General features: G+C 45.0%; 1 protein-coding gene across 9 annotated transcripts in view; it reads right to left on the bottom strand.

Annotated features, from left to right (window-relative positions):
• Positions 1-18,002, bottom strand: part of BCLAF1 (BCL2 associated transcription factor 1) — a 163,949-nt gene that overhangs the window by 115,731 nt on the left and 30,216 nt on the right. For all 9 annotated transcript variants that reach the window (XR_003855768.1, XR_003855770.1, XR_003855769.1 and 6 more), the window contains exons 3-4: positions 11,564-11,699; positions 1,463-2,401 (exon numbers count right to left, since the gene is read on the bottom strand). Coding sequence is in view for 6 of the 9 variants with exons in the window: in XM_029596622.1 (XP_029452482.1) it covers positions 1,463-2,401; positions 11,564-11,667 (1,043 nt within the window). In the remaining 3 variants the exon portion in view is untranslated. The remainder of the gene's footprint in view (positions 1-1,462; positions 2,402-11,563; positions 11,700-18,002) is intronic.

Genomic DNA, 18,002 nt, shown 5'->3' on the forward strand with positions numbered 1-18,002 from the left:
AACCTGGCTCTTCAAACAAGCCTATCAGCAGTAATTTCCCCCTCTCCTGGCTAACACTCTCTTGTACAAACGTTTGGTTACTTATGATTAATCTATTGTTTATTTTGTTAATTCTTACGTTGTTCTCGAGTTGCCTCTCCATTGTATTTTTCACACTTATGACCTAGCAGTTCCTTTTGCTCCCCCTCCCTTAACCCTGTTCTATGTATTTTTCAATCCTGCATGTTTGATGTAAACCAATATGATGTCCCCACTAATAATAGGTATAGAAAAATTACTATATAAATAAATACATTTTCTAAATTTTAGACTCCTGTTTCTTACAAACAGCATTTCTGTATATTATATTTTGTCATTTAGTAAACTCTCATCAGGAAATCTAAGGAAGGACAATTATAGAACACTCAATATGTAATCTGACATGAGGGAAAGAAACAAGAAAAAAAACCTAACAGGAATCATAGCCAAGTGCCTTAATCATACATGCATACTGTTTGTCAATATCCATTTCTAACCATCTTATAGCAGTTTTGATTTTAAGAAATAATTATTTTTTTCACACACAGAAGGATTGAAAGACAAGAGTAGAACATATTACTTCAGTTACGATTCAGCTACACTCACATGACAATGGCACAGAATAGAGCATCCAAGCTTTCACGGCTTACAAGCAGGCAATTTAGAATGTTAGTAACTAAAATTCATGGATTTAATACAATTTATTACATAATCAACAATGTAAGTATGAAAGTAGTTATTAAAATCATGCTGCTCTTTATCATTTCTACAGTTTGTTTTTTTACTAAAAGTATTACAAACATGATCCTGTTATTAGAATAATCAGGGTGCAATTCAATAATACTTTTAAGTGCGCCATCAAGTCTCACTATAACAAGATTGAAAATAAGCACAGTTAGCAAACTCCAGGGTGGCAGGTCGACTGGATATCAAACATTTGGCACCTGGTAAGCGTTTGAGCCCAGAAAAGAAGCTTCTAACAGTGGCTACAAAGGAGAGAAGCTGCACTGAGATAAGAGAAGCTGCCATTGGCACCCATAAGAGAAAAGAGTTGGATGAGACAGCAGCTTCCAACAGCAAGAGGCAGAGGAGCTAGATGGGACAGCAGCTGCCCTCTGCAGGTGAGTAGGAGAGAAGCTAATGCTGCCTCTGGAGTTGTACCCTGCCACTGGCTATTGAAGAGGAAAAGCTAAAGGGATGGGAAGGGAAGTAGAGAAAAAGGCTGGTGGGGCAAAGAGCAGAGAATGTCAAAATAAAAAGCAAAAATATAAAATACAAATTATAAAGGACAAAATTAGGAGTTAAAAAATGTTTTGTCCTGGCTTATAAAAATGTGGGCTTGCAGCCTGAAGCATTAAAAAGTCTTTGGTCATAACCCAGATTTCTGCAGATAATCAAAGCAACACACTGTAGGTTGATGACTCAAGTTGCAATCTTGACTCACCTTTTCAAAAACTTTCCACCCTTTGTAACTTCCTGGTCACCAGCATTGGAGTAAAATGTAGAACGTATGCGGCTCTCCTCTCGTGGACCACTCTGGGACGGCAATGTCTTTGCAGGGCTTCTCCTTGATGGAACATGGTGCAATGGACTATTCTGTGACGGACTATAACGAGCTGAACCATTTTCCAGTGAGCCAGAGTCCGATCTCCCAGGACTACGATGTCTAGAATGTGAACGTGGAGAAGGTGTTTTTTTGCCTGAATGGACTGTGCTAGGTAGAGGGGCATCTGAGCGAGATGAACTCAAACTGGATGGTGAAGCAACAGATGGGCTGAGAGGGGACCTTGGACTGTTGTCATATGTAGAAAGGCCAGTCCAGCTATCCCCATGTACTGCTGCTTTATTCAGTTCATCAAGGGATTCAGATGGATCATGTGCATTCTGTTCATTCTGAGATTTACTGTTCAGAGGGCTATGGTGTGAAGTGCCCCCTTCATTCTTCTTAGCTTGCTTCTCCAGAGAGCCACGTTTTTTGGAAGGGATGGGTGATTTGCTATATGGAGATGAAGACCGTGATGATGAGGACCTTGGAGACCTGGAAGATCTATATGATCTGTGGGATCTGCTTCTAGATCTCTGGGAAGACACAGACCTCCTTTTCGGACTCCTGGAATGGGAGCGTCCTCGACGAGGACTTCGAGAGTGCCTACGATTCCACATAGGCCTGTAGCCTCCTCGGAAATATCTACCACCTCCTCCTTGATGATAATAACCTCTCCCCCTTCCTCTGTAAACAAAAGGACGTCTCATTCCTCTATTATTTCTGTAATCTCTGCGATAGTCCCTGTTGTCCCTGTTGTCCCTGTTGTCTCTGTTGTCTCTGTTATAAACACGATCTCTGCTGCGAGACCGTGAATATGTCCTAGACCGAGACCTAGAACTAAAACAAATAGAAAAGAAATGAGTACAGAATAAACTTTAAAATGTACATTTCAACTTCACACAAGTTAAATTTAATCTGCCAGCAGAAGGCAATCTAGAGAGGTATAATGCAAGGAAATAAAGTTTAAAATATATAAATATTTAAACAAATATATATATAGGTTATTCATAAAATTCAGTACAAGAGCATAAGACTTGCCAAACTGGGTCAGACCAAAAGTCCATCAAACCAGTATCCTGTTTCCAACAGTGGTCAAGCCAGGTCACAAGTACTTGGCAGGTCCCAAGGAGTAGATAGATTCTAAGCTGCTTATCCCAAGAATAAGCAGTGGATTTCTGCAACTCCATCTTAATGGTTAATAGACGCTTTCTCCAGGAACTTGTCGAAGTCTTTTTAAACACAGCTACACTAATAGCTTTCACCACATCATCTAGCAATGAATTTTAGAGCTTAATTGAGTAAAAAAAAAAAATCTCTTATTAGTTGCAAATGTATTACCTAGTAACTTAATTGTGTCTCCCCCTTGGTCTTTGTACTTTTCAAAGAGCAAGTTTGCTTACCATAAACTGTGTTTCCATAGGTAGCAGGATGAATTAGCTGTATAGGAGTCTCCAGCTCCTGAGTTGTGCCTCGCTCGGCACAAGGGCCCTCACCCTTAACCTTTAATCCATTAAGCGAGCCCAACCTGTCTTACCGTGGATAGCCATGGAGGGTTCTCTCGCACAAAGTGATACAACACCGCCGCTCCCAGCTTTGCATCTGGTCCAGACCGTAATGGGCAGTGAAGATATGCACAGATATGCTGCATATGTCTAGGAGTGGCACATTGTGCAAGTGAGCAACTGATGCAGCCACCGCTCTGACCTGATGCACCTTTGCTCTGGTCAGAAGTGAGCGGGAGTGCTTGGAGAATTGGATTCATTGCGAAATCCAACTTGCAATGGTCCATTTTGCCACCGGAAGACCTGGCGCATTCGGGCTGAAGGAAACAAACAGCTGTGAAGCCCCTGTGATCTACGAGAGTTCTTTGTTTGTAGTATGCAAGCACTCTTTTGCAGTCCAGAGTATGCAACAGGTGTTCTCTGGCATGATTATACGGTTTTGGGAAAAAATGTGGGAAGAGTAATAGTCTGGTTGAGATGGTATTCAGAGACCACCTTCAGCAGAAAGGAAGGGAGAGTCTGAGGGGTCACTGACATGGTGAAAATGCAGGTGTGTGTGGGGGGGGGGGGGGGGGGGGAGTAGTGGACCAGTGCTTGCAACTCGCTAACTCTTCTAGCTGACGTCAAATCGACTAAGACCACCTTCCAAGGTCAAGTACTTGATGTAAGAACTGTTCATTGGTTCGAAAAGAGGTAGCATGAGCTGTTCGAGAACCAGACTTAGGTCCCAGGACACGGGAGATTTCGTCACTGGGGGTCTAAGGTGTAGGAGGCCTCCATAAAATGAGAGACCAATGAGTGTGATGAAATCGGAAGGCCACTGTGTGGGCGGTGATAGGCTGCTATTGCACTGACATGTACCCGCACTGAGGCTGTCACTAGTCCCGATCGGTAGAGAGTGAGCATGTAGTCCAGAAGTGTCTCGGGCAAAACAGGCAAATGGGTCTACCTGGCGTCACTGGCACCAGGTGGAAAACCTTTTCCACTTCAGGTAGTAGTGTCTCCATGTGGAATATTTACACGAGGAGATGAGAACATTTTGGACCTCATACGATACCCCTTGTTCTGTTAGTAGTGTCCTTTCAATCTCCAGGCTGTAAGATGGAGAGGACTGCATCAGTTGTCAAAGAGATCCCCCTTCTTGCAAAAGGCGATACATGTCGTGATCTTGGGGAATGGGTGGAGCTATCGATAGTTGGAAGAGGTAGGCGTACCACGGTTGACGCAGGCAGATTGGGGCTATCAGGATTAAGCAGGCAACATCTTCCAATTATTTCTGGACAGTGCAGGACAGCAGGGGTAATGGCCCCAACCATAGGATGAGAAAGGCATCCTGCGCTGATCTCAGTAGATTTGGAAACACGGAACAGAACTCGTGTACCTTCCTGTTGTGTATTGTTGCAAACCGATCCATGACGGGGTACTCCACTGGGCAAATATGTTGTCCGCGACTCTCTGGTTCAACAACCACTCCTGTCGGTTAAAAATCCTGCTCAGGCAGTCTTTCATGCACATTCGCTACCCCTGGAAGATAAGTGACTTGCAACCTGATAAGAGTGCTGGGCAGCCCACTCCAGAGTGGCTAATTGCTTCCTTGCAGAGTCTCAAAAACCCGGACCCCCCTCCTTCGTTGATGTAGAACATGGCCACCTGACTGACTGTGACCCACGACATACTTCCCCCAAACCTGATCTACAAAGGTACCAAGTGTGTTTCGGATTGCTCAAAGCTCCAAGAGGTTTATCTGTTGAGTCCTCTCTGACAGTGACCAAAGGCCCTGCTTCTGTAGGTGGCCTATGTGGGCTCCCCATCCTGTGCACGAAGCATCCATGGTTAGGATTACCTCATGGGGTGGCATTCAGAATAATGCACCTCTCGTAAGTGTCTGTGGGCGCAGCCACCAAGCTACATCCCTGCACATGGAACGGGTAAGGCAGTCTGTCTCCAACAATGGTTGCCAATATCTGGTCCACTGAGCCTTTAGCCCCACTGTAGGCGACGCATGTGGAACCTGGTGTGTGGAACCACATAGATCGCTGCTGCCATGTGGCCTAGGCACGTGAGGATTTGATGGGCTGAAACACTCCGGGTGGACACTAACTGCTTGGCCAGTGGCATAAGACATCTGCTCGTTCATTGGGCAGGAACACTGTTGCACAGCATGTCCTTTCTTGCTCCCATAAACTGTAGGATTTGTGTTGGTCAGAGATTGGACTTTTTGTAATTTATCACTAGTCCCAGTCCCTGAAGGAGGTCGATTGATTCCTTCAGATACTGCTCCAGGGTTGAGGTGTCCGAGGCTATGAACAACCAATTGTCCAGGTATGGGAAGACCTGAATCCCCCTTCGACGAAGGTGGGCCACCATCACTGCCAGACATTTGGTGAAGACTCGGGGGGCAGAAGATAGGCTCAAAGGGGAACACCCTGTATTGGCAGTGCTGCCCACTGGACTGGAAGCACAGATACCGCATGAGGCACTGTGCATGGGGATGTGGGAATAGGCATCCTTGAGATCCAGGTATCATATCCAGCCCTTGGACTGTAGGAAGGGCAGGATAATCTTCAAGGACGTCATCTTGAACTTCTCACTGAGGAGGAATTTTGTCAGCTCCCGGAGATCCAAGATGAATCATAGACCTCCCGACTTCTTGGGTATGAGGAAATATGGGAAATAGAATCCCTTTCCCTACTGACATGGTGAAATCACCTGGATGGCTTGCTGGGCAAGAAGCGTGGACAGCTCCTCCCAGAAGATCTGCCTTGAGAGGCCCTTGCGAGGGACCACAATCCAGGGAAGTGTGGGGGAATGCTTAAAATTTAGTCTGTATCCATTGGAAATAATGTTCAGCACCCATTGGTTGGATGCCAGGCATTGAAAAACTGTGTTATCCTGCCGCCACCCCCCCCCGCCCACCCCACTGGGTTTGGTGGTGTTTGGCCCTGTTTGTTTTAGAAGCTCTGTGGGGGTGGACGGCTGGTGCTGCTGCTGTTGGCCCCTGGATCTCCCTCTTTGCTGAGGTTGCTGGGGAGGATGGCATGGCAGTTGGAAAGCCAGCCCCCTGGATGGTAGATAGGGAAGGAATGGGCGTCGCTGGAAATCGAGTTTATGGTACGCAGCATAGTAGTGCTTCGCGCTTGTAGATGGGTCCGACTGAAAAGCCAATGACAGAACTGCTACGTTCTGCTCCTTCAACAATGAGGTAGTTTCCTGCAGTTTGCCCCGAATAGGTTGTCTCCTTTGCAGGGGAGGTCTGCCAGGTAGACATCCTCTCTAATCATACTGGCTCTCAGACAGGCTAGGCAATCGTACTGGCTCTCAGCCAGGCTAGGCAATGAGCCGCTCTGGCTGAAACGGACGTCCTTGACAATGTTTCAAAGGATTTGTAGATGGTATGAAGGAGGAGGTATCGTAAGCCTTCCTCCATGTCCAGTACCGGTTGTGGGAACCCTGCGGGTGATGCATCATCGCCCAAGATGGTTTCAATGACTGGATGCACTCAAAGATACTGGGTGATATAAAACTGGTGTTGTATTTTGGCATCCAGCATGGCAGATTGGAAAGACTATTTTCCCAAAGTCATTCAGGTAGCGATTGTCCTCACCCGGTGACATGTTTGAATGCAACCTAGTCTTTTTAGTGCGCTTCATGGTGGATTTCATGACTAGAGGCATGCGGAAGCTCAGGAAAGGTAAAGTATGGGGATTGCCTCATTCTGAACTTTAGGTTTGTCTTTCTGGGAGTCAGTAGAGAATGGTGACTGCCAGGCTTTTTCTAACCCCGCGTCCAGCGGATTGCTATCAGTTCAGATGGCATTTCAAATATCTTTATTACAAGCCGTTAAGCCCGTTAAAACGGGCTACATCCCTCTGTCTCTCACCTCCCCCTCTTTCTCTCTCCCCTCACTCTTCACCACCCCCTCCCTCACCCACTCCTCTCCACCCTCCCTCTCCTATCACTCAGTCCCTCCCTCCCACTCAGTCTCACTCACTCCCTCTCACTCAGTCCCACTCTCACAGTCCCCACTCCCTCCGTCCTCTCCCTCAGTCCCACTCCCTCCCTCAGTCCCTCCCTCCCACTCAATCCCTCCCTCCCACTCAATCCCTCCCTCCCACTCAATCCCTCCCTCCCACTCAATCCCTCCCTCCCCCCCTCCCTCTCACTCACTCAGTCCCACTCACTCTCCCTCAGTCCCACTCACTCTCCCTCAGTCCCCACTCCCTCCCAGTCCCACTCCCTCCCTCAGTCCCCCTCCCTCCCCCTCACTCAATCCCTCCCTCACTCAATCCCTCCCTCACTCAATCCCTCCCTCACTCAATCCCTCCCTCACTCAATCCCTCCCACTCTCTCTCTCCGTCCCTCCCTCCCACTCAGTCCGTCCCTCCCTCTCTCTCTCTTCTCCCTCCCTCGCTACCGCCCGCTACCGCCGTCGCCGCCCGCTACCGCCGTCGCCACCGCCGTCGCCGCTACCGCCGTCGCCGCCCGCTGCCGGTACAGCCGCTGCTGCCACTGGACGCCGCCATTTTTTTTTTCTTTCTGAAGCTGCCTCAGAGCGACGTGCTCGCCCGCACATGCGCGGTAGAGCTGGTCTCTACTGCGCATTTGCGGGCCGTCGGTCACAGGCCATTTATAAGGTAGATGCCCATGACCTCCGCTTTTGGGTCCGGGATCTTCCTAGTCTTGACCCAGAGTCTCGCTCCCACCTTTTCAATGAATTTTGAATAGGAGAGGTCCTCCGGTGGGAAGGGGCGTTCAGGCGGCTCCTCAGGTGGGTCAGAGGAAATGCCCATAGAGGATACCAGCGATGAGGGGGGAGAGTCCTGTGAAGCCGAGCTTGGCTGGGGAGAGAATTGGGGCGAAGGAGAATGTAGTCTTCCCTGCGGCTTCTCCTTAGAAGGTTGTGCTTCATCCTCAGAAGGTCCCTTCCCCGGACAAGGGACTAGCCGGAGGAGGATTTTGGTTGCTGGGCTCCAGGGATGCAAAAAGCCTGGAGAGAACAACTAAGATCTGGGAGATGGCCTGCTGTGCCAGAACTGTCCTGTTGGGGGATGGATAGAGCTGTGGCTTCAGCTGTTTTTCTCCCTGCTTTGGGGGGGGGGGGGGGGGGGGGGGGGCGGGGTACTTCAGACTGAAGGAGCAGAGCGCGCTAGACCGTGCAAAAAGATGCAAGCAGCCCTCAAAGCAAAGCTAACAACTAGAATAAGATCCTCCTTGAGCCTGCCCGGAGGATTTTTCAACCAGCATGGATAATTCAGCCCTGCTATCGACAGGAAAAAGAGTAGACTGATTAATTTTACTTGTTCCATTCCACTCATTTTATAGACCTCTATCATCTCTTCAGCTGTCTCTTCTCCAAGCTGGAATTCTAACCTCTTTAGCCTTTCTTCAGAGGGGAATTGTTCCATCCCCTTTATTGTTTTGGTCACCCTTCTCAGGACCTTTTCTAGTTCTGCTATATATTTGTTTTGAGATGTGGTGACCAGAACTGCACAATACCATGGCGGCAGGCACTGAAGAACTGAGCACTTGGTCCTGAACCAGCAGGTATAGTAGACTCAGAAGACTGCCCCTGAGGAAATGTAATTCCTGGAAGAATTCCACCCAGGAAAGAGAGGATGGGTACATAGGGTTAAAACATGACATCCAAAGAGCAAGCATTCCCTGAGGAATCTGCCTGTGAATCAACCAAAAGGGGGGGGGGGGGGGGGGAGAGAACACAGCATCCCACTCCCTTCCAACTAAGATCAGGGGACCATCAACTACAAAATCAGAGGGAGGTAAGTCCCCACAAGCATCCAGGTAGCGCTGACAGACTTAAAGAAAGCTCTGGCTGTATCGCCCTAACATGGCAAATAGATAAGCGCCTAGACTTCTTCACCACAGGCGCCATGGGTGTAAGGTGCTCAGACAGGTATAGGCACAAAAAATGTGGTGAAGCACTCACGCGTAAAAGGGACACAAAAAATGTGCGTCTAGGTACACACATATAGTACACGCTTGCCCAAACCAGGCATCCAGGTATACACACACCCAAGGAACACCCAAATTTTGGACGCACAGTTGGCACCTGCACACAATAGGAATGTGCAGGCGCGTGCCAGAGCACAGAGAAAAGCAAGCGAATCACCCTCACAGCCTACCAGATGTCAAAGCAGGGAAAAGCCTGAAAGCAGGGTCTAGCCATAAGGCTGCTCAACCTACTGTGCCTGAACTACCTCCACACCTCACAGAACTCCTCAGAGACATGAGCAGAAAGGCCAAATGCTGAGGAAACAGACCCTGAAGGAAAACTCCTCTCTCCTGCCCCCCCCTCCCCTTTTTTAAATAAAATAAATTTTATCTAAGCTTAGCCCTCCCTGGCTGAGAGCAGGAACAGGTCCCAGCTATGGGGGAAGACAGCAAAAGCCCTCACCGCTGAGCCTCTCTTGGCCTGCAATTGCTAAGTGAATTAAGTCTATGCCACCTAAGGTTACTGGACATCTGAGGGAGGTACCGAACGGTATCACCTCAGGAGGCAAGTGGTGCTATGTAGATGTCTCATCTTTCTGTCTCCTTTTGCCCTTTCTATCTTTACTTTCTAGCTCACAGGCAATACCCCATAGGGAAATGAATGTCCACCATCTGCTGGAGACAGAATACTGGTGGGCTGTCAGGACAGGACTATATAGCTGTGACATCAGCTTTGGCTCTGTCTCCATTTGCTGGCAAAGGTGAATAACCCACTGGTGGGGAGTGACCTGCCAGAATGCAGAAGAACACTTTTCTGTTTATTAGTATAGTTTTTGTATTTTCATATTTGAGGAATGTATAAATAGAAATGTACAGAAGCAGAATTACAAAAACAGCAAGAAACAATGCTATGTACGTAGTATAATGGAAAAACAAACATTTACTTTTTGGTCACTGAATTCTATATTTAGTGATGGTCTATCTGTGGTCTGCATGTTGATCCAAGTATGAGTATTATCTAAGCCTGTAGTTTGTGTGTGGCTCTATGGCAGCTTGGCTTGTTCTGTTTTCCTAATAGAAGGTGTATTGGTGTTTAGGACCCAGTTTAATATTTGTAGTATTGCCTTTTCATAGGCAAGATTGTTTGAGTGCATTCCATAATACAGAATTAACTTTTTACGGATTATTTTGTGTGTATTACTGCAGATTCTGGGAGTATGTTAGGTGCTATATTTGTTTCTATTTCTCCAGTTTTGGACTGCATTTTCCATTGCAGCTTGTCTCCATATTAGTAATTTGTGGTCTTTCTGTACTTGGTGAAGGTCGTTTCTGTGCATGTGACAGATGTCATGTAGGCATTTGTGACGGTCTTATTTATTGTCTTCAATAGGACATGCATTGGTGGTAAATTGCTGTCTTTTCATAAGTAGGGCTATTGCACCTAGTAGTCAGGAGGGTTTGTGTTGCTGTTACTGAGATGACATCAGAAATATCTTTTTTATATAGTGAATCCACTATATAGTGGATTATATAGGGAATCCAATGTGGGAAAAAAAAAAAAGATTTGCATTCACAAAAAAGCAGGGAGTAACTTGCTTTTTATGGCAGTTACTACCCCAAACCAAACAAGCCTGATACTTCACTTTCAATGCATATCCAGCATAGCTCTCTGCTTCTACGGCAGGGGAGAAAGTCTGACACTTCAAGCATATCCAGCTTAGCTCTCTGCTTCAACGGTAGGGCAGAAAGACTGATACTTCACTTTCAATGCATATCCAGCATAACTCTCTGCTTCAACAGCAGGGGGAATGAAGAAAAGTGGATCTATATACAGACAACCAACAAGACTGAATTACATAGTCTGGGTAAACAAATAAGCATGGGTGTAGCTTGCTTATTGCGGCGGTTACTACCCCTAACTAATTAAGCTAGATATTTCACTTAGATGCAGCTCCAACACTGCTCTCTACATTAATGGTGGGGGTGGAAGGGAAATAGAACCAAAAGGTTACTAAGAGCCAAGAGAAACAGATAAGCATGAAAAAAAAAAAAAAAGTGTGAAGCTTGCTGGGCAGACTGGATGGGCCGTTTGGTCATCTTCTGCTGTCATTTCTATGTTTCTATAATTGTTTGGTGAATGGCCTAGTTCTGTTCTGCACCCATTGTTGGGGGGGGGGGGGGGGCAGGGGGATGGTTCCTGTGGATGCAGAGTATATATGTTTACATTTAGCCCTGTTACGGTCATGTGTTAGGAAACATCTGTCAAGTGTATCCCAACAGAAAAAAAATTTAAGAACCACTATTCTATAGAACAGACCCATCAACCTCTCAGAGTTCCCTTTATTATGCACAAGGATGGATCCCATCCAACCCCATATTCAAGAAAAGAGTTTCACCTGTAAAGGAAACAAAATATCATCATCCATTTTCAATTCTGCTAATTCCAAACCAACTTCTTCTGTAAAAGGTGCAGCATCTACTGCACCACATTTACTCCTACCAACCAACAGTGGTCATCATCCAGTCCCTTCAACTAGTACAAACTTACCTGTATCTCTTTTTTTTAGAGTGTGACCTAGAACGCGACCTGGAACTGGACTGAGATCTGGACTTTGATCTTGAAGAATGCGATCTAGTATTAGATCTACCCATTTTCAGTGGCTTGCTCTTAACAGGGAAATAAACTGTAAAAAAAAAAAAATGTAAATTAAAACCATGAAACTTTCAACTTGTTCATAACTGTTAAGTATTTTGACATTTTAATCTAATCCTGTTAATAAAAATACCAAATGTAAAATGTATCTGAAGCAGCAATAGTGTATTAACAGATGAAAAAGAAATGTTAAACTTGTACAAAAAAGGAGCTATATATTAAGCCAGAAATCTATGACCAATCAGATCAGCATATTTCAAAACATCTATTTACTCTAAATGCAATCCTTTTCTTTGTAAAGAAAAGATAAAATGTGCCTTTTTAAACAAACTTTATTGTATATCCAGTCAATACAATGGAACAAAACTATGAAATGTTATGCAATTTCCCTCTTCCTGCTGTATAAAGAAATCAATAAACAGCTGAATTATTCAAAGCAATCCAACAGTAAGTTCAAAACTTAAGCATCATTCATAAAACTGTAAGTGTCTCCTATCCAGATCTAAAGTCTGCAAAGAAGGGTATAGCATTGTAAAGTTTCCGTGCTTTTTCCGTTCTCAGGTATGCAGTTTTAAATTCCATGGTCATCATGTCAAACATTTGAGAATGCCACATTGCATTATCAGGTGGGATTGCATCTAGCCATTTGAGAAAGATAGAGCACATTGCCAATAAACAAGTTTTGACCAGGAAAGACTTATGCGTCCTCCCATGGGATACAAGATGTAATATAGCAAAGCCACAGTTGATAATCACAGACTTTTTTTTGTCATATTTGCCATCAAATAACTATTCCAAAATGCTAATATTTGCGGACATTCCCACAAGCAACGTACAAGAAAGGCAGACAACAGAGCATTTCTAACAATGATCAGAACCGATTTCATTCATATACTTTGCTTGTGCAGGGGAAACATATCTTACGTAGAATGTGAAACTGCAAATGCAATTTTGGGCGGCCTTGACCTCTCTCCTTCGAGAGGTGTTGGGGAGTGAGATAGCCCTCACACCTGAACAGGTGTTACTGAATATGCCGTTTGACTTGTCAGCACTTCAAGGGAAACTGGCTACTTATGTTGTCGCAGCTGCTAAATGCCAAATTGCCCTGGAGTGGAAATCGCCAGGTCCTATTGCTTTTGAGAAAATCCATGGCCGCCTGCTGATCCTTAGTATGTTACATGATAGCGTTGGTTCATTCAAAGCCAATGAGGTGGCCAGGTCCCGGAAGGTGTGGCAACCTTACAGGGATTGGCAAGCACAACAGGGCCTTTGAGCCTTTCAACTATTACACTATTCCACACAACGCCCAGCTTTGTTGAAGTCCTCTTTGCACACGGTTTCTTCCTTATCCTCCTAAGCAGATGGTAGGGTGGGAGGGGGGTGGGGGGGAGGGGATCTTGCGGATAAGGGAGTTGTTGCAAATTGTAATGTGACTAGAATGATCTCTCTTGTTTTGATAACATGCTTTTATTGTACATGGTTTATACGTTCATGCTACAGTTGTATGTATTTTTTGCACACTTTCAATAAAAAACTTTAATTATAAAAAAAAAGAATGTGAAACTGCAATTCACATAGGATACAATTTTCAGTAGACACATTAATGTAATATCTATTTTTATATTCTCACTATTAAGTTGCAGATGTAAATCACATTGCTAATATAACAAACGTTGTATATGTGTCTAAATTATAGAGGAACTTATACAATTGTGCTAAAGAATGTCTGTTTATGACATCCTAGCATATGCATTAAAAGCCTGTGACACTATTGGAAGTGTTTCTCTAAGTATTGTAGATATAATATAGCTATGAACTTGTAAATAAAGAAAAGCAAATGTTGCTTACCTGTAACAGGTGTTCTCACAGGACAGCAGGATGTTAGTCCTCACATATGGGTGACATCATCGGGATGGAGCCCAATCACAGAATACTTTTGTCAAAGTTTCTAGAACTTTGACTGGCCCCTACTGGGCATGCCCAGGATGGCACTAACCCCGCAGCCAGCAGGGGTCCCCCTTCAGTCTTGTTTAAAAAGCTACAGGAAGTGCTGAAAAATAAAATAAGAAACATAACTTACCCAACACCGCGGGGTGGTGGGCGGGTTTTGTGAGGACTAACATCCTGCTGTCCTGTGAGAACACCTGTTACAGGTAAGCAACATTTGCTTTCTCACAGGACAAGCAGGATGGTAGTCCTCACATATGGGTGAGTACCGAGCTGAGGATGTCCGAGTATACACCAAATGTACCCAAAGACGTGCAACAGGCACAATGACTGGGGTGGAATTTGGTAGAGGGCATCCGGAACCCTAACGGGTAGGCAGAAGGGTGTTGGTATGTCAAGTTGTGAATAGGTTACGCAGGACAGATTGACCGAAGATGGAATCTTGTCTTCCGGCCTTGTCCAAGCAATAGTGGGCTGAAAAGGTATGGAGAAAACTCCAGGTAGCAGCCCTGCAAATGTCAGGAAGCGGCACCGATCATAGATGTGCTACTGAAGTCGCCATGGCCCTGACAGAGTGTGCTTTAACACGGTCCTGATAGCAAAAGGATATGCAGTCCGCTAACCAGGAGGAGAGAGTCTGCTTACCCACAGGCTGCCCCAATTTGGTGGAATGGAAATGGAAAGAAACAATTGAGTGCTTTTCCTGTGGGCAGCTGTACGGTCAAGGTAGAATGCTAGAGCCCGTTTACAGTAAAGGGAATGCAGAGCGCGTTTAACCTGCTAATTTACCGCCTACCCTTACCCCGCGTTAGAGGCAGGGGTAAGGGTAGGCGGCAAACTTTCCCCCAGCCCCCGCTAACCTGCCCTGGGTGCCGGTCTCTGGGGCAGCCCCAGTCCTCTCTCCCCTCCTCCCGAAGCAACTTTAACCAAAAGAAAACCTAAAAACCCCTCCTCCCGAAGCAAGGCGCAGGGCGAAAAGCGACTTGACATGTAAAGTATTGTGAATAAGTGTAACCAAAGTAAACTTATTTTCTTTCTTTCAGCCCTCTCTGCCCTCCTCTGGAGGCGCACACCGCGGCTCCCCTGCCTCCCGGGGGCAGCCGGCGGTGAAAGCGGCTTCCAGCTGCCCCCGCCGGCGAAGATGGACGAACGCACGCCCGTAGTGCACGGGCGCTCAAGCCAGCGAAAGCACATGAACGGGCGTGCGTGACGTCACGGCGTACGTTCATACGCTTCCGCTGGCTTGAGCACCCAAATTGACGGGCCCCAAATCAGCGAAAGCGTATGAACGTACGCCGTGACATCACGCACGCCTGTTCATACGCTTTCGCTGGCTTGAGCGCCCGTGCACTACGGGCTTGCGTTCATCCATCTTCGCCGGCAGGGGCCGCTTTCGCCGCCGGCTGCCCCCGGGAGGCAGGGGAGCCGCGGTGTGCGCCTCCAGAGGAGGGCAGAGAGGGCTGAAAGAAAGAAAAAGTAAGTTTACTTTGGTTACATTTATTCACAATACTTTACATGTCGAGTTGCTTTTTGCCTGCCTTCCTTCGGGAGGAGGGGATTTTAGGTTTTCTTTTGGTTAAAGTTGGGATCCACTTCCTGGTACCTGTCATTTCAAATGTTATTTGAAATGACATTTGAAATGACAGGTACCAGCGCACCCAGGATACTGTATAGGCGCTGTATAGCGCCTATACAGTAAAATGGATTGCGCTCCATGGTCGCGCGTTGGACGCGGCTTGCATTTGCATGCTATTTAAATAGAGTATCGAGCGGTACGTGATCTGAACTGTGCATGCGGCAAACACGGGGGCGCCCGGCCCTAACACACCTCTTTCTACCGCACCTTACTGTATCGGCCCGTTAGATTATAAGCCCTCTGGGGATAAATACCTACAGTACCTGAATGTAATCCACTTTGAAGCACTGAAAAAACTGTGAAAAGCAGAATATATCCATAAATAAAAAAAGAAAATAGGTTCAAATCAAAAAATTATTTGACAAATTGTGCTACTTGGGGGTTTTATGCCTTCACAGAAGTTTCTAGATCAGATGCCAAGGAGATGGGAAGAAAAGTGATTCTTGCCCATCTACATCTCTTCAGACACAAGACAGAATCAAATCTAAAGGAGTACATTCTAGAATGAAAATCTGAAGCGTCAGCCACTCCCTCTTTTAGAAAACTTTTTGCATGACTATAAGGATAGTGGGGAATACCAGGTATCACAGCCCTTTGCCCAAAGCCCACAGACAAGTCACTGAAAATGTTTCTGTGCTTTTCATTTTCCACATACAATTGAAAACAAGTAACTGGCACTGCTTTTTAAAGGTTCTCCTTACAATATAAATTGGCTCCACAAACTAGCTCCTCACACCATATTTTCCCCAGGGTAATGACAGCAAAAATCTAAACAAGTCTTAAAAAGGTAGCAAAGCAGTCCTGGAGTTATTTGCTATGCAAATCCACCATTCTAAAGTGATAACAGCGCTTCTGAGTTATATGAATCTGCTATGAGAAGCATTCTTATTTCCACTTTTGTATACTGTCTTCTTCATGGCCCACATTCAAATAACTGAATCCACAGCTTCAGTCACTGGGTTCCTCTATTGTCCCTGCCTCTTTATCTAGTTTGCTGACTCCTAAACTAAAACAATGTCATGGAACAGAAGGGAGGCACAGGCACTCAGTTACAGCAAACATTACAATACATGCTTCAATGTGAAGAAGTGGTGACTGCAAGAAAATCTAAAGAATTAATCTAAAAAGCTTCTGGTCACCTATAGAAGGGAACATAAAAAACGCACACTGATACCCTGCAAAGACCAATGAATAACCATTAAAGAAAAAAAAAAGTTACAAGACTGGGATCCATACTGCATACAGGGGGACAAATCCTATGATCCAGATGAGCAAAAAGGAGGAAGAGAACATGGAGTTAAAGCAAAAAAAGTACCAGAGGTCTTTGTCAATTGTCTGCACAATTTGAAGTTATGCATCTTTTGCACAAGGATTACATTTCCTGCAACTGCATAAAAAAATGCAAACACTTTCTGCAAAACAGTGGGACTTTCTCATTAAAAAACTGGTAAGTGTCAAGAAATTGGACAAAGGTTCCAGTCATTTATATACACGTTTTTGCTTATATAATTCTGGAAGAGAAACAATTTCACAGAAACGTGCAGAAAAAAAATATTTAAAATCCTTTGACAAAATTGGCATCTTCTGCCTAATTGCAAAACCTGCAAATTTGTCTAAAATGTTAATTTGGATTATGGTCTAAAATGTGCAAATATATAAGCAAGAAACAACCCTTAAAGTTATTATAAGCAACTCAAAAATGTGCTCAGCAAAAAGGCAATTTAATGCTGGGCAAATAATGTATCATATACAGGGCCTTCATATTTATTTACAAAAACACAGAAAAATCAAGAACCACAAAAGAATGAATTCCAAAAGGGAAAAACTTTGTTTCTAAAGCCACAAAGCAGATTGTAAACCAATCAGCCACCAGTAAAGTAAAAAATAAGACAAATACCTATTACTGTAAAAATTTCTCATTGTTTCTACTGGAGAATCTCCTCAAACTGCCATTCTGTCATCCTAACAGCATGTCAACTAATCCGATACAAAAGAGCCATGGGACTTACTTAAAAAAAACAACCCCCCCCTCCTAAAAAAAAAAAAAAAATGCATGCCTTAGAGCCCCTATTCCCATTTCTTCCAAAGAGAAAAGTTGCTCCCTGTACTCAAATGAGCTTTAATAACTGATCAAAATACATTACATGGAATCTATTATAGTCCAACCCCACACACAAACCCCCTACTCACAAATCATTTAAATCTGACACACACTGTTCTGCTTTACCTTCTGAAAGTAAACCTGATGTATCTTTGAAGAGAAAACCTGCAGTGTTTTCAATTCCTGAAGTCAAGCGTAACAAGTACTATTTTCCATCATGATTTTCAGTTAAATCTCCTCCTCAGAAAAGCTACATATAGGATTTCCCTTCTGTGTATTTGTTACAATACATACATCAGGGTGGGGCTTCTCCTCAAGCAGTTGTAGTAACCTAGCAACAAAAACTAAAAGCTAAAAAGCAACAGAACAGGCAACAAAGCCTCAGAGACCGCTTTCTGCTCCTGCAGCAAACTAAGGTACCCAACGTGAGAAAACAGAATACGGAGGAAAGCAAATTTGCTTACCATAAGTTATATTTTGCTTAGATAGCAGTATGAATTAGCCATATGTTGGCAACGTAATCCAGCGGCATCGAACGGGCTCATCCCTCCAAGCTAGTTTAGTTTTGAGCTCTGAGCACGTGCAGGAATTCCCACACAGATGTCGCCTCCAGAGCCGCCACAGAGCTAACTAGTAATGTAGTCAATTCT

The sequence above is a fragment of the Rhinatrema bivittatum genome, chromosome 3 (genome assembly GCF_901001135.1).
Source record: "Rhinatrema bivittatum chromosome 3, aRhiBiv1.1, whole genome shotgun sequence".
NCBI classification, from domain to species: domain Eukaryota; kingdom Metazoa; phylum Chordata; class Amphibia; order Gymnophiona; family Rhinatrematidae; genus Rhinatrema; species Rhinatrema bivittatum.